We start from the raw sequence: 13,685 nt of genomic DNA on the forward strand, positions 1-13,685 counted from the left end.
ATATATATATATATATATATATATATATATATAAAGATAGAGAGGGAGACAGACAGATAGACAGACAAAGTATGGTTTTTATATAAATTCACATCAGCAGATGAAATATTATATCGTGCAGAGGCTATTGTAAAGTGCCTTTACCCGTAGAAGAACAAAGTCGGCCAAGCAGTATAAATACTGAGATACTAAGGAGGATTCGAGCCCGCATCGCGTTTGTTTAAAGTTCAACATGCTGTCCATTTACCCACCCCCGTAGTTTGAAATATAATGGACATCATATTCCTTCTTCTGGAAGGTTGCTTATAGCTGTGGGTTTTCTGACAACACAAGTACTTGAACTCACCGAGAAATGACAACAGGACACTTCTCAAGAAATGAACGACTTTAGGTCTTCTCATTTTCTGATAGCTTCAGAGACTAGTAGCTAACTAAATCAATTGATGTGTAATGCAATAAGTGAAAATAGCTTCAGATTTTACACTTGTGAGAGATTGTCGATTACACCAGCACCTGTGCCAGTAATCAGCAAAAATGGGAAAAAAAGCAACCGCAAGTACAAATCAACAGTTTGATCGTTAAATCGGCCATGGAGGTAATATTGAACGTAACACTCCCTCTTTATAAGGCGTTTTATCGGCCATGGATGTAACATTGAACGAAACACTCCCTCTTTATAAGGCGTTTTATCGGCCATGGAGGTAATATTGAACGTAACACTCCCTCTTTATAAGACGTTTTGACTTTGACAATTCAAAGCTGTTGTTAAATGTATCAAATAAATTAGAGAAATGTTTGTGGAAAGAATGAAGAAAAAATCATTCCTACTACATTTTTCATTTTTGTCAAAATCACCAGCAGCATGTATGTCATCTGTGTTACAGAAAGCTGGCACGTATTATTCTAATGACATCCAAAGACCGTTGACCCTGAGGAAATTTAGTGAAATAAATGTATATTCCAATCAACTAAAAATGTATAGTCACTTGTACTATCGCAAATAAGATATTCCAATTTACTGTTGTCTTTGACATTAACGCTTATTATAAACATTTTCCGTTGCTTATCTTTATAGAAAACCGAAGTCATTTTCAGTGTACGACGGCATACTGGTACTGGAGTAAAATGTTTCCTTTTTGTAGCTAATGCAATTTGAAAAACTATTTAAGAATTCTTTTAAATGTTGTGAAAGTCAACATCACGCATATGGATATGTATGCACGTTAACACTGATTTACGGACGAGAAATGTTTATTTAAATATAGCTGAGAAGCATATATTGCTGTGTCACGTTGGACACATTCCTTTCTGTCTCCATAAGGAGAACGTGTCATTTTAGGATATAAAGAAACGACAATCTGACTTTCATTCCTCATTGTATGGCATTTTGTGTTATAGATTCAACACAAAATCTTGGATTTTTTTTGAAAACTCTATGATTCTCATTTCTCTTGTAGAAGCTGTAATTTTGTCTTGCACTGAGTAGAAGCTGTCATTTTGTCTTGCACTGAGTAGAAGCTGTAATTTTGTCTTGCCATGAGTAGAAGCTGTACTTTTGTCTTGCACTGAGTAGAAGCTGTACTTTTGTCTTGCACTGAGTAGAAGCTTTCATTTTGTCTTGCCATGAGTAGAAGCTGTCATTTTGTCTTGCACTGAGTAGAAGCTGTAATTTTGTCTTGCCATGAGTAGAAGCTGTACTTTTGTCTTGCACTGAGTAGAAGCTGTACTTTTGTCTTGCACTGAGTAGAAGCTTTCATTTTGTCTTGCCATGAGTAGAAGCTGTCATTTTGTCTTGCACTGAGTAGAAGCTGTCATTTTGTCTTGCCATGAGTAGAGGCTGTCATTTTGTCTTGCACTGAGTAGAAGCTTTCATTTTGTCTTGCCATGAGTAGAAGCTGTCATTTTGTCTTGCACTAAGTAGAAGCTGTCATTTTGTCTTGCCATGAGTAGAAGCTGTCCTTTTGTCTTGCACTGAGTAGAAGCTTTCATTTTGTCTTGCCATGAGTAGAAGCTGTCATTTTGTCTTGCACTAAGTAGAAGCTTTCATTTTGTCTTGCCATGAGTAGAAGCTGTCATTTTGTCTTGCACTGAGTAGAAGCTTTCATTTTGTCTTGCCATGAGTAGAAGCTGTCATTTTGTCTTGCACTAAGTAGAAGCTGTCATTTTGTCTTGCCATGAGTAGAAGCTGTCCTTTTGTCTTGCACTGAGTAGAAGCTTTCATTTTGTCTTGCCATGAGTAGAAGCTGTCATTTTGTCTTGCACTAAGTAGAAGCTGTCATTTTGTCTTGCCATGAGTAGTGTATGTAATTTGTCTTGTACTGAGTAGAAGTTGTAATTGGTCTTCCCACGAGTAAATGTCATTTGTCTTCCCATGAATAGCAGATCATCGACTTAATGGTCATATGACGTAACAAACGACTTCATAACATATTAGAATGTCAGTTTTCGCTTTTCAAGCGGAACGTTTTGTTATGTCTTGGAAAAACTCCGTCGTCTTTGAAGTTCCCAGTATCTTATCTTCATCGTCCACTTTGGTTTTTAAAGCATATCAAACTGTATTGGTTTTCGAAATTCCAACTCGAGAGTTCTATAAATCGTCTTTTGGGAACATCTGTACATAACAAATGAGCTTTTTCACTCTGATTATAAAGCATAGCGATTGTGCGACTATGCGACTATTTCTCCCCTTACTTATTATGCGCGAGTCAAGGGAGTAAGACTTTGCTGGTGTACCTTTCACACTATTCTAATTCGAATGCAGAACATGTTTGGATGCATCAATAACAATAATGGATTTCAGATCAGCAAATCAGCTGAAAATATTTTATAGATTTCATTAAATGCTACCCAAAATATATAAAAAATTTATAAATGATATTATCAAATAGTGTCTTACCTGTGGAATACTAGCAACAGCGCTAAATATCCAAGCAAAGGCCAACATTATCTTGCCTCTCCTGTCGGCATCGTTCAAACTCAGAGGGTGCAAAATTGCAAAGTAACGATCTAGAGAGATTGTAACCAAAACAAATGAGGACAAGTATAATCCAAAGGTCCTGAAAAACATGAGCACACGACACCCGAGGTCACCGGCTCTCCATGAAACCGTGGTGTGCCATCCGATTTCTAGCGGCATCATAATGAATGTTACGATTAAATCTGCCACGGAAAGATGCAGTATAAATAAGTTTACTCTAGACTTTATTTTTCTGTTTCGGAAGAGCGTTATAAAGACTGTCAAGTTTCCACAGGCTGCTATCACAAAGAAGCAAGAATAGGCAGCAACTGAGATGATGTTTTGACTTCCGAACTGCATTTCGGGTGGAAGCTCAGGGGTTGAAACGTTGGTGGGGCTACATACTTGATCGTAGGACATGGTGGATGCGGTGTGGTTGCAGAATGAGCACATGCGGCTTTTGGTGTAAGTTCCTTGAAATGGGTTTTCAGTGTATGTCGTCTTGATCATCATAAAAATTAAGAAAAGAACCATATTGCTGAAGTACCAGACACCTATGCGAGGTATAGAAATATAGTCAGATTGTTTTGTAAATTAAAGTACACTCATTTGCCCATGAATATCACGTTCTGTCGTGTAAAATATCCGTTTTTTCTAACCTTTTGTTGACATACGAATTGTTCCAGTTGCAAATATATACAGTTTTACGAAACACATCATTTTCAGTCCGTTTTACGTATATAAATCATGTACGTCGTACATTTGGATGTTCATATATGCTGTAAAACGCTTCTTCAGTACTGATAAGCAGGTATCAAACACACCAAAGCCTTTTAAAGGTGCATCACAAGTTTTTCATCAATGCAATTGGACATACCTTGATTACAGATTACATTCCCAATCTGCTGCTCTAACTCTGTCAGTCGAATGATTGATTCGGCGATGTGACTCCACTCAGATCTCATACCAGAGAGGTACGAACAAGTCTTCTGGATCATTCAACGGAGAAATGATTAAAATAATATATGGTGGCTAACCTGAGCTGATTACTGCTATCATTGTGCTGCGAAGGAATCGATTGGTTGGCAGGCAGGTATCGCAGAGTTACAAACGGATCAGCATTATCGAGTCTAATGACAGGCGAAAAGTATATATATATATATATATATATATATATATATATATATATATATATATATATATATATATATATATATATATATATATATATATCGTGTTTGGCTTTTCTTTAGCTCATTTTCGAACACGGCTTGCTTTTTAAGGTGTCCCGATTATCTAGGAAAAACTAAAACACTATCAGGCAGATTATAAGGAAACCATGTGTCTCTCTCTCTCTCTCTCTCTCTCTCTCTCTCTCTATATATATATATATATATATATATATATATATACCCTGACTTTTTTCATAGGAATCCGGAATGACTGCGTAGATACATGAGAAATAATTACTAGGTCGTCAAGCGAGTGTGTCTGCTACACACGAGTGCATATAACAACAACTGAGTAACATCATTTTTTGGTGACGTGCTTAGTCGTAAGGGAATATGGGCTCGTGTGTGCAAGCAAAGCGATGGTTGCCCTTTACCCGCGGACCCCGATTCAAATTTCCGATGAAGTACGAATTAAATATTGTCTAACCTGTATGATAGTATTATTTGTATTAAAATATTAATTCTGCCTTGTATTATTAATACTATATATATATATATATATATATATATATATATATATATATATATATATATATATATATATATATATATATATATATATATATAATCTTGCGAGGCTAAGTCATACACCCATCATTTAATTTCATAATGCAACAAAGTCAGTATCCGGTTCCAACACAATTTCCTAAATTGCAGAATTGTTATCTGCTTCTAGTCAATTTGCTAACTTAAAGAAATGAGAAGAGCTTCATTATTGTCTATTTGAAAGTATTTCGTCCTTTGTCATATATTGTTACTTTTTTGCAATGATTTTTCTTCTGTGTACGTTGGTATGGAGAAAGTAGATTTGATAAAATGTTTTAGAACTGTGTTCCACTCACTATGTCGTTCACCATTTTCTCTAAAGATGGAGCAAAGATATTGTGTCTATATAGTATGGCATGATCTGAACCTATTCTTTACCAAACGCCGTGCATGTCGAAGTGATAAAGTTCAATAGATTTCCTTTAAATATTTACCTCTTAAGTAAAATAAATAAAGTTCTTGCAAATTTTGAACATGCCTTTTCGAAAACTATCACATTCCCTCATTATATCAATTTAAAGCTTAAAAGTTGAGCATGCACACAATGGTGGACAATGTATCTGAAATATATTAATTTGTTTTAGATGTGGTTCATCTAATACTCCATTCTTATTAAAACTACGGTGTCGTTTTCGAGCTGTCGAAACCATAAATAAGTACACTGTCAAATCTGGTGGTGATGTATTACATTTAGCCATAATTAATGACACTGTCAAATCTGGATAAAGCTGGTGCTGTATTACATTCAGCCATAGTTAATTACACTGCCAAATCTGGATAAAGCTGGTGCTGTATTACATTCAGCCATAGTTAATTACACTGTCAAATCTGGATAAAGCTGGTGCTGTATTACATTTAGCCATATATTAATTACACTGTCAAATCTGGATAAATCTGGTGCTGTACTGCATTTAGTCATAACTAATCACACTGACAAATCTGGATACAGCTGACGCTTTATTACTTTTAGCGATAAATGATTACATTGTCAAATCTTATTGCAGCTGGTGCTGTATTACATTTAGCTATACATATTCACACTCTCAAACCTCGATAGAACTAATGCTTTATTACATTTAGTCATAAATAATTACACTGTCAAATCTGGGTACAGTTCACTCTTTATTACATATAGAAATAAATAATTACACTGTCAAATCTGAAAACATCTGGTGATGTATTACTTTTAGTCATAAAACATCACTCTGTCAAACCTGGATAAAGCTGGTGCTTTATTACATCTAGCCATAAATAACAACACTGTCAAATCAGGATCCAGCTGTTGCTATATTGCATTTAACCATAAATGATCACACATAGATCTGGATAAAGCTGGTGCCTTATTACATTTAGTCATAAATAATCACACTATTAAATCTGGATACAGCTGGTGCTTGATTACATTTAGCCATAAATAATCACCTTTTTAAATTGGATGCAGCTGGTGATTTATTACATTTAGTCATAATTAATCACCCTATTAAATCTGGATACAGATGGTGTTTTATTATATTTAGTCATAAATGATCACACTATGAAATCTGGATATAGTTCGTGTTTTATTATATTAGTCATAAATAATCATACTATTAAATCTGGATACAGCTGGTGATTTATTATATTTAGTCATAAATAATCACTGTCAAATCTGGATACAGCTGGTGCTTTATTACATTTAGTCATAAATAATCACACTATGAAATCTGGATATAGTTCGTGTTTTATTATATTTAGTCATAAATAATCACATTATTAAATCTTGATACAGTTTGTGCTTTATTACATTTAGCCATAAAAAAATCACTAATAAATCTGGATACAGCTTTTGATTTATTACGTTTAGTCATAAATAATCACACTTTTAAATCTGGATACAGCTGGTGCTTTTAACATTTAGTTCTTGTTGTTGATGTTGTTGTTGTTGGGTTTAGCGCCATTTTTCAGCACACGATAGGCTAAACATGGCTGCCAGTATTAATGGTGGAGGAAGAACCCGGGAAAACCCTGGAAAGAACCACTGAAACACGAGAAGCTACTGGCAAGCTTTCTCACATACCCACATTGGCTGAATCCGAGACTTGAACCCATGCAGATAGAGGTGAGATGGCAGTAATCCGTAATGTTGAACGCTTTAGACCACTCGGCTTTACATTTAGTCATAAATAATCACACTGTAAAATCTGGATACAGCTGGTGCTTTATTACATTTAGTCATAAATAATCACACTGTAAAATCTGGATACAGCTGGTGTTTTATTATATTTAGTCATAAATAATCATGCTATTAAATATTGATACAGCTGGTGCTTTATTACAGTTAGTCATAAATAATTACACTGTCAAATCTGGATACAGCTGGTGCTGTTTAACATTATACAGATTCAACAGCATTGTTTAAAGAGTTGTCACTCTATTCCTTGTTTCATATCAATAATTAAGAGTCGTCACTATATTCTTTGTTTCATATCAATAAATAATAGTTGTCACTATATTCCATGTTTCATATCAATAATTAAGTGTTTTTCACTTTATTCCATGTTTTATGTCAATAATTAAGAGCTGTCACTATATTCCATGTTTCATATCAATAATTAAGTGTTTTTCACTATATTCCATGTTTCATGTCAATAATTAAGAGTTTTTAGAATATTCCCTGTTGCAAATCAAAAGTCGATTATAAAATTTTCAGCATATTCCCTGTTTCATATCAATTGTGGATACAGGAGCTTGGACACTGAAATCTAGCAATTATAGTGTGGATATAGTTATCAATACCATTCCCATTACCTAATATTAATACTATATAACATATTCCCATGTATAATACCCTTGTATAAAGTGATATTACCATTAACATCGAAACACCTATATGGCTCCATGAACAATATTATAATGAGAAACTACTGTTTCAGAGTTACTGATTTATGCATTATAATTATGTTGTCCTCGTCCTCACAGATAGCCAGCCATATGATCATTTCATTTCATCGTATTCAAAAGAATCGATGTGATAACTTGAATTTTTGTTATTTTAACTGAGCGTAAATCAAATTGGTTGACAAATGTATAGAAATCTACCAATGCTAATATATGAATTACTGGTTGAATCATTGTAACTCATATTTTTGTTTACCATGCCTCTGTAACAATCATTAAGACTTTATAAAAATCATATCATGCGATGTAAAAAGCAAAGTTGTTCTCAGTGCATTACACCAAAGGTTACTACGTATTTATTCATGCTCACTTCTTGTATGCTTTACTATTATTTGCGAACTCTGGGCAAACTTCAGTTTTTTTGTCATGAGATTTGTTATAACTTCCATAAATATCTCCCACTATAAGAATGAACATCTTGAAACAATGAAACTTCAAAATGGATTGCGCACTGTGCATGAATTGCATTCTCTTCCCTACAGTTATAGACATGAATACTTCAGAATGTTAGGTGTAGATCTTCAATAAACATATATGTCTGTAGAAGGACTACTGCTGAGGAAGTCAAGAAATAGACTGAATATTCAACATGTTATCAATTTTAGAGGATTTTCCATATTATGAAATACATTTGTACCCGCATTGAAACTACTAACTATAGGTATGGCTTAGTTTAAATCAATATAAAATATAATGTATTAAATCCTGAAAAATAATTAAGCTATTGTAAACCATATTTACTAATACAGAAAATGTGACAAAGAGAACAGAAAAGACCCGTTTCATTAATTTTATCCTCGTTGTTATGCCCTCGATTGTAAATCATCCGCTGCATATATTTTATGTAAGTCTTGTAAATATGTCAATAATGTGGAATGAAAATAGAACGTATCTCTTCATTGAAGATTCATCAAAATCACACACATGCTCACACAGACAAACATGCACGCAAACACACATGTACATGCACATATATGCTTAGCTGAATGAAAACAAATAGTAGATGACATGCATGTTTCTTTGAGCAAAACTGTTATATACATTAAGATTATGTAAAGAAATAAATGTAAACCACTTTGAACAATCTTCTCTCCGGTTGACCTTCATAACATGTTGGCACATTTCATTTCTGACAAAGTTCAATTTATTAGAGATAAGCCTGACAACACAATTTCAATTGACTCATTATCACCATACATTTGTGACACAGAATATACACAGCAACCTTTAACAGCATTTGAATCTCTCTCTATGGAGTTGGTACATAAAATCCAGCCACAATGACATATGTGTTTTTATTGCACTGTTTTTAAAATCAGGGTAGGTAGGAAGTTTTGTTTTAAAACTATATAATAATAATAATAATAACAATAATTACTATCTATAATGTACTAAGCACTTCAAGTATTGGGCTAAACTACTTCAATTAAATACATAAATCAAGTTTTTTTGTAAATTATTTTTTGTTTTTATACATTATAAATGTTAAAATGATTAGTATATATAATATTCTAAACACTTCATGTACTGGGCAAAACAAGCTCAGTTAGAAGCAAGAATTATTCTCGGGGAGTTATTGGACAAAATTTTTAAATATTGTTCTAAATTTTTTTATAAATGTATGTAATGTACTAAGCATTTCAATTACTGGGACAAACCAACTTAATTAGATGCACAAATCAATTTCAGGAAACTTTCTTTTTGTCATGAATCAACTTTTGTAATCACACCGTTTGTAAACTGATGACTGTCAAATATATAAATCTACCTGACAGGCCCAAATGAAGTCGAGGCTACTATCCAGGGCATAGAGAGGTGTATTTCCGATGTGAAGTCATGGATGACATGTATATAACAAGCTGCATATGACTGATGTTAAAATTGAAACCATCCTGATCACCACACAGAAACTTTCTCATTCACATAATTTACCTCCGACAATAAGCATCAGCAATACCAACATTAAATTCACATAGTATGAAACCTAGATGTCACTACTGACAGCACAAAATCATTACACTACCATATAATGAACATATGCAAGGCTCTATTCAGTTTTCTTTCAGCTGATGCCACTAAATCACTTTTGTTTTCCTTAGTACTTTCAAGAATGGACTATTGTAATTCATTTCTATATGATTCATCTTAGTATCTACTTCAGAAACTTGAAAAAGTTCAAAACATGGCTCCTTGGATCATCCTTAGAATACAAAAAAAAAAACTGAGCACACCTCCCACATGCTCTGTAGCCTTCACTGGCATCCCACTCAATCCAGAATAAAAAATAAAATCTGTTTGCTATGCTTCATTTCATTTACTAGCTTCATCCCAATATACCTATCTGACCTCCCCCATGTGTACTGCAACATCTAGAAACCTAAACTCCTCTTCTGACACTTGTTGTTGTTGTTATAGGGTTTAATGCCATTTTTCAGCACAAGATAGGCTATACATGGCAGCCAGAATAAATAGTGGAGGAAAAAACTAGAAAAACCCTGGAAAGAACCACCAACCCATGAGAAGCTACTGGCAAGCTTTCTCACATATCCACACTGGCCGAACTCGAGACTCAAACCCACACAGACAGAGGTGAGATGGCAGTGATCCATAACAGTGAGCACTTTAGACCACTCTGCCACTTTAGGGCCCTCCTTCTGACACTTGTATTCTCATTGTTCCCCGTGCTAAAATGAAGTGATATGGACGATGTTCTTTCGTGTACTAGGGCCCAGCTATGTGAAATGAATTGCCCATAGATCTTAGACACAAGAACACTGTGTTCTCATTCATATGTGCTCTTAAAACTCACCTATTTTAGACTACAAGAACAGACTTGAAGACTTAATAATATTTACTTCATTAATTATTGTCAGCATGCTTTTGTTTTGTAAATTTATGGTGTTTATTTTGTAACCTGCTTGTTGTTATATATTTATATATGTTATCTAATACTCTAGACCACAAAAATATTAGGCACTGTACTAAGTCCATATTATTATTACTATTTCTTCTAGCCTTCTAAATATGGCTATTGCAGGAATTACCTGAAGACATTATTGAGAGCTGTTAATACATCAACAATAGCTGACATCATACCTTTTTATATGATGACGAAAAGAAGAGTTAAGTTTGTAAATGTATCATGTATATTAAGCTGTGTCCACATTCTTCATCTTTTAGGCTTGAAATGAAAACTACAAACTGATTTTAAAAAATCCGATTTTTTTTATATGGGTATGCTAAAAGGTGAACAAAATATTGACACAAGAGGAACCTTACAAAATCTACACATACCTGGATCTACAAAACTCATTATTTCACATGACCTTTCGTTTCATCATCCTGGTGAAATAGCAAATGACAACAAATTTGAATCAGATGAAGGATATTATAGTGTCATGTGAAATAATAAAATTGCTACAGCTGAAATCAAGTATGAGAGGTATTACAATTAATTACAAGTACAAAAGACAGAATCCTCAAAATACATGGCATTTAAGGTTTAGATATATTTTGGTACATGACATTTAAGACACTATGTACCATACATTTTCACTTATTAGTCCAAATGTTAACTGCACAGACCAAGATCAACTGTAACATAATGCACCAGCAGATCTTGGTCTGTGCAGTTTGCTAGGAGTAATCAGTAGAACAAAGTTCATCTTCAAAAAAGAGCATTAGGGCTAATATCAATCCAGAAAGAAAGCAAGGAACATTTAGCTGGTAAGTTAAAAATATTACCTATTAAAGACTGAATCTGTTTGAGAAAAGCCAAATTAATGTACAGTATATCCCATAATAGTGCTCCTGAATATTTACAATCACTATTCCAGTATAGGCTACCTGGTAATACTCCCCATCTGCGATCCATGTCTACCAAACATTATAAAATTCCCAAACCAAATAAGGAGTTATTTAAAAAAAGTTTCCAATACTCTGGAACTCTGCTCTGGAATAGTATTCCAGTTGAGATTAGAAATGCCCACTCTATTTCTTTCTTCCAAACCCAAATTCCAGTGGCTTCAGAGATGCAGCTAAAATAAATAAATTCCTTTGCATGAGGGCCTCAAGTGGATTAGTTCTTTGCTAATTGTGTTACCCTCTTTAAATAAGGTCATTATTATTATTATTATTATTATTGTTATTATTATTAAAAACAGCATAGACCCTGATCTTCAGGCATACCAAGATCTTTGTTGTTTGCAGACTGACTCGACTTTTAAGAGAGTGGATACAGTACCTTGATCCTTTCTAATCAATGGCAGGTTTTTCATCTGTATTGGATGCCTTTGGTGGCCTAGTGGTTAGAGCATTCACCTTGGATGTGGGACATTGTGGGTTTGAACCCTGGCCAAGGTACACCAAAGACTTATAAAAATGGTACATGCAGCTGCCTTGCTCGGTGCTCAGCATTAAGAGATTTGTTAGGACTGGTTGACCTGGTGTCAGGATAATGTGACTGGGTGGGACATGATGCTACATGTCTGCAGCATCATACCCTAGTCCTAAACATCACTATATACTGTCCCACTACAGAGATCATAGTGATATGACTTAAAAATCATTAAAGCTATGTTAAAAATCCAATACACACACAGTGACACACACACACACACACACACACACACACACACACCATCTGTATTGATACTATATCCAGAAAGCAACTGCTTGAATCAGCTGTCATTATAGGAGTTACTGATAATCCAAATGCATCAACATCATCTTGCTTGGTCATGTTATCATCTTTCAAAGCGCCATATTCATCTGCCACTGATATATCTAAAGCAGCATGATCTTCTGGGAGATCTTCTTGCAAAGAACTTCCCAATTTGTCAATGGATGATCTTATGTCACTTGAATAAACACAAGAAAGAATGAAGACAACAAACTTTTAAAAAAATACAATGATTTATTTCCCTGGAAAAATTCTGTAAAAATGAAAAAGAAAACACGAACTTACGGTTTTATAGAATCAAATCCAAAATGATCCAAAAATAATCAGAGAATAAAATGTTAGTAGTCCTAATAACAATATGTTCTACTGATTTAACGTTCGAATCCCAACGAAGAATCCAGGATGGAAGACGATGACGTATGCTACAATCTGTAATGTTGAAGTCTACAGTTCATTATAGAAATAAAAATTATCACTCCGGTTTCTGATAGCTGAATAAAATTTTATTAAAAAATGTCCTTGTTCCACAATATTACATGAGCACATGTATTTTCCAGAAAAATAACAGAATTAATCCTTTTGAATCCAAATAATTTGAAATAACTCCAAACAGCACAACATACAACAGTTTAACAGCTTAGCTTCTATTGATTAATTCTCCAAAACATGGGTTATATCAGCTTTCTAAAACATAAACAAGGGTCACATGATTCTAGAAGTTTATAGAAGCAAGTACTTGTTACAGCCAACATTCCCTCTAAACGAATGGTAGATGTGCATGCTATGCGCGCTGCATTGTGCAAGCATTATGGTGACTTGAGTATCAATGTTGGATTGAATACTTGGTAATTTTGATCTGCTGTGCAGAGAACAATTCAGCTGCGTGGGGATGCCTGAGCAACTGCATGGCCACGCGCGCACGCAGCTTAGAGGGAACGTTGGTTACAGCTCATGTTTACCCAGTATGACCCTGACGAAAACCAATCATTTGTACTCTAAGAAATAAAAAATAAAAGAAAATTTTATATCTTAAAGACAAGGTCCCATCATGACCTTGGAAACAACCAATCATTTTAAAATAAAATAGAGCTTGTTTACGAAGGTTGCAACAAATTCTGAAACAAGGTCAGGATTTGGATCAACACCTGTTGTTTATATTGTAACAATCAAGGTCAAACTATTTTCTAAAAAAAAGTATCATCTCTATTGAATAAATTTACATAACAATATCATGTAATGAAAAATAATTTTTTTTTAAAACTGACAAACAATTAAATTGAAATAAATATATATTAAATCAGATATAATTAAATCAAATATACATAACAATGAT

General features: G+C 34.0%; 1 protein-coding gene across 1 annotated transcript in view; it reads right to left on the reverse strand.

The window, feature by feature from the left end:
• The window catches only part of LOC149801488 (adipokinetic hormone/corazonin-related peptide receptor variant I-like), a 48,586-nt gene extending 45,210 nt beyond the window's left edge, over window positions 1-3,376 (reverse strand). Inside the window, exon 1 of the mRNA XM_089956807.1 lies at window positions 2,897-3,376. Within this exon, the coding sequence (XP_089812933.1) occupies window positions 2,897-3,376 (480 nt within the window). The remainder of the gene's footprint in view (window positions 1-2,896) is intronic.
• Between the last annotated feature and the right edge of the window lie 10,309 nt (window positions 3,377-13,685).

The sequence above is a fragment of the Sinohyriopsis cumingii genome, chromosome 4 (assembly GCF_028554795.1).
Source record: "Sinohyriopsis cumingii isolate HCF-2022 chromosome 4, ASM2855479v2, whole genome shotgun sequence".
Classification (NCBI taxonomy): Eukaryota; Metazoa; Mollusca; class Bivalvia; order Unionida; family Unionidae; genus Sinohyriopsis; species Sinohyriopsis cumingii.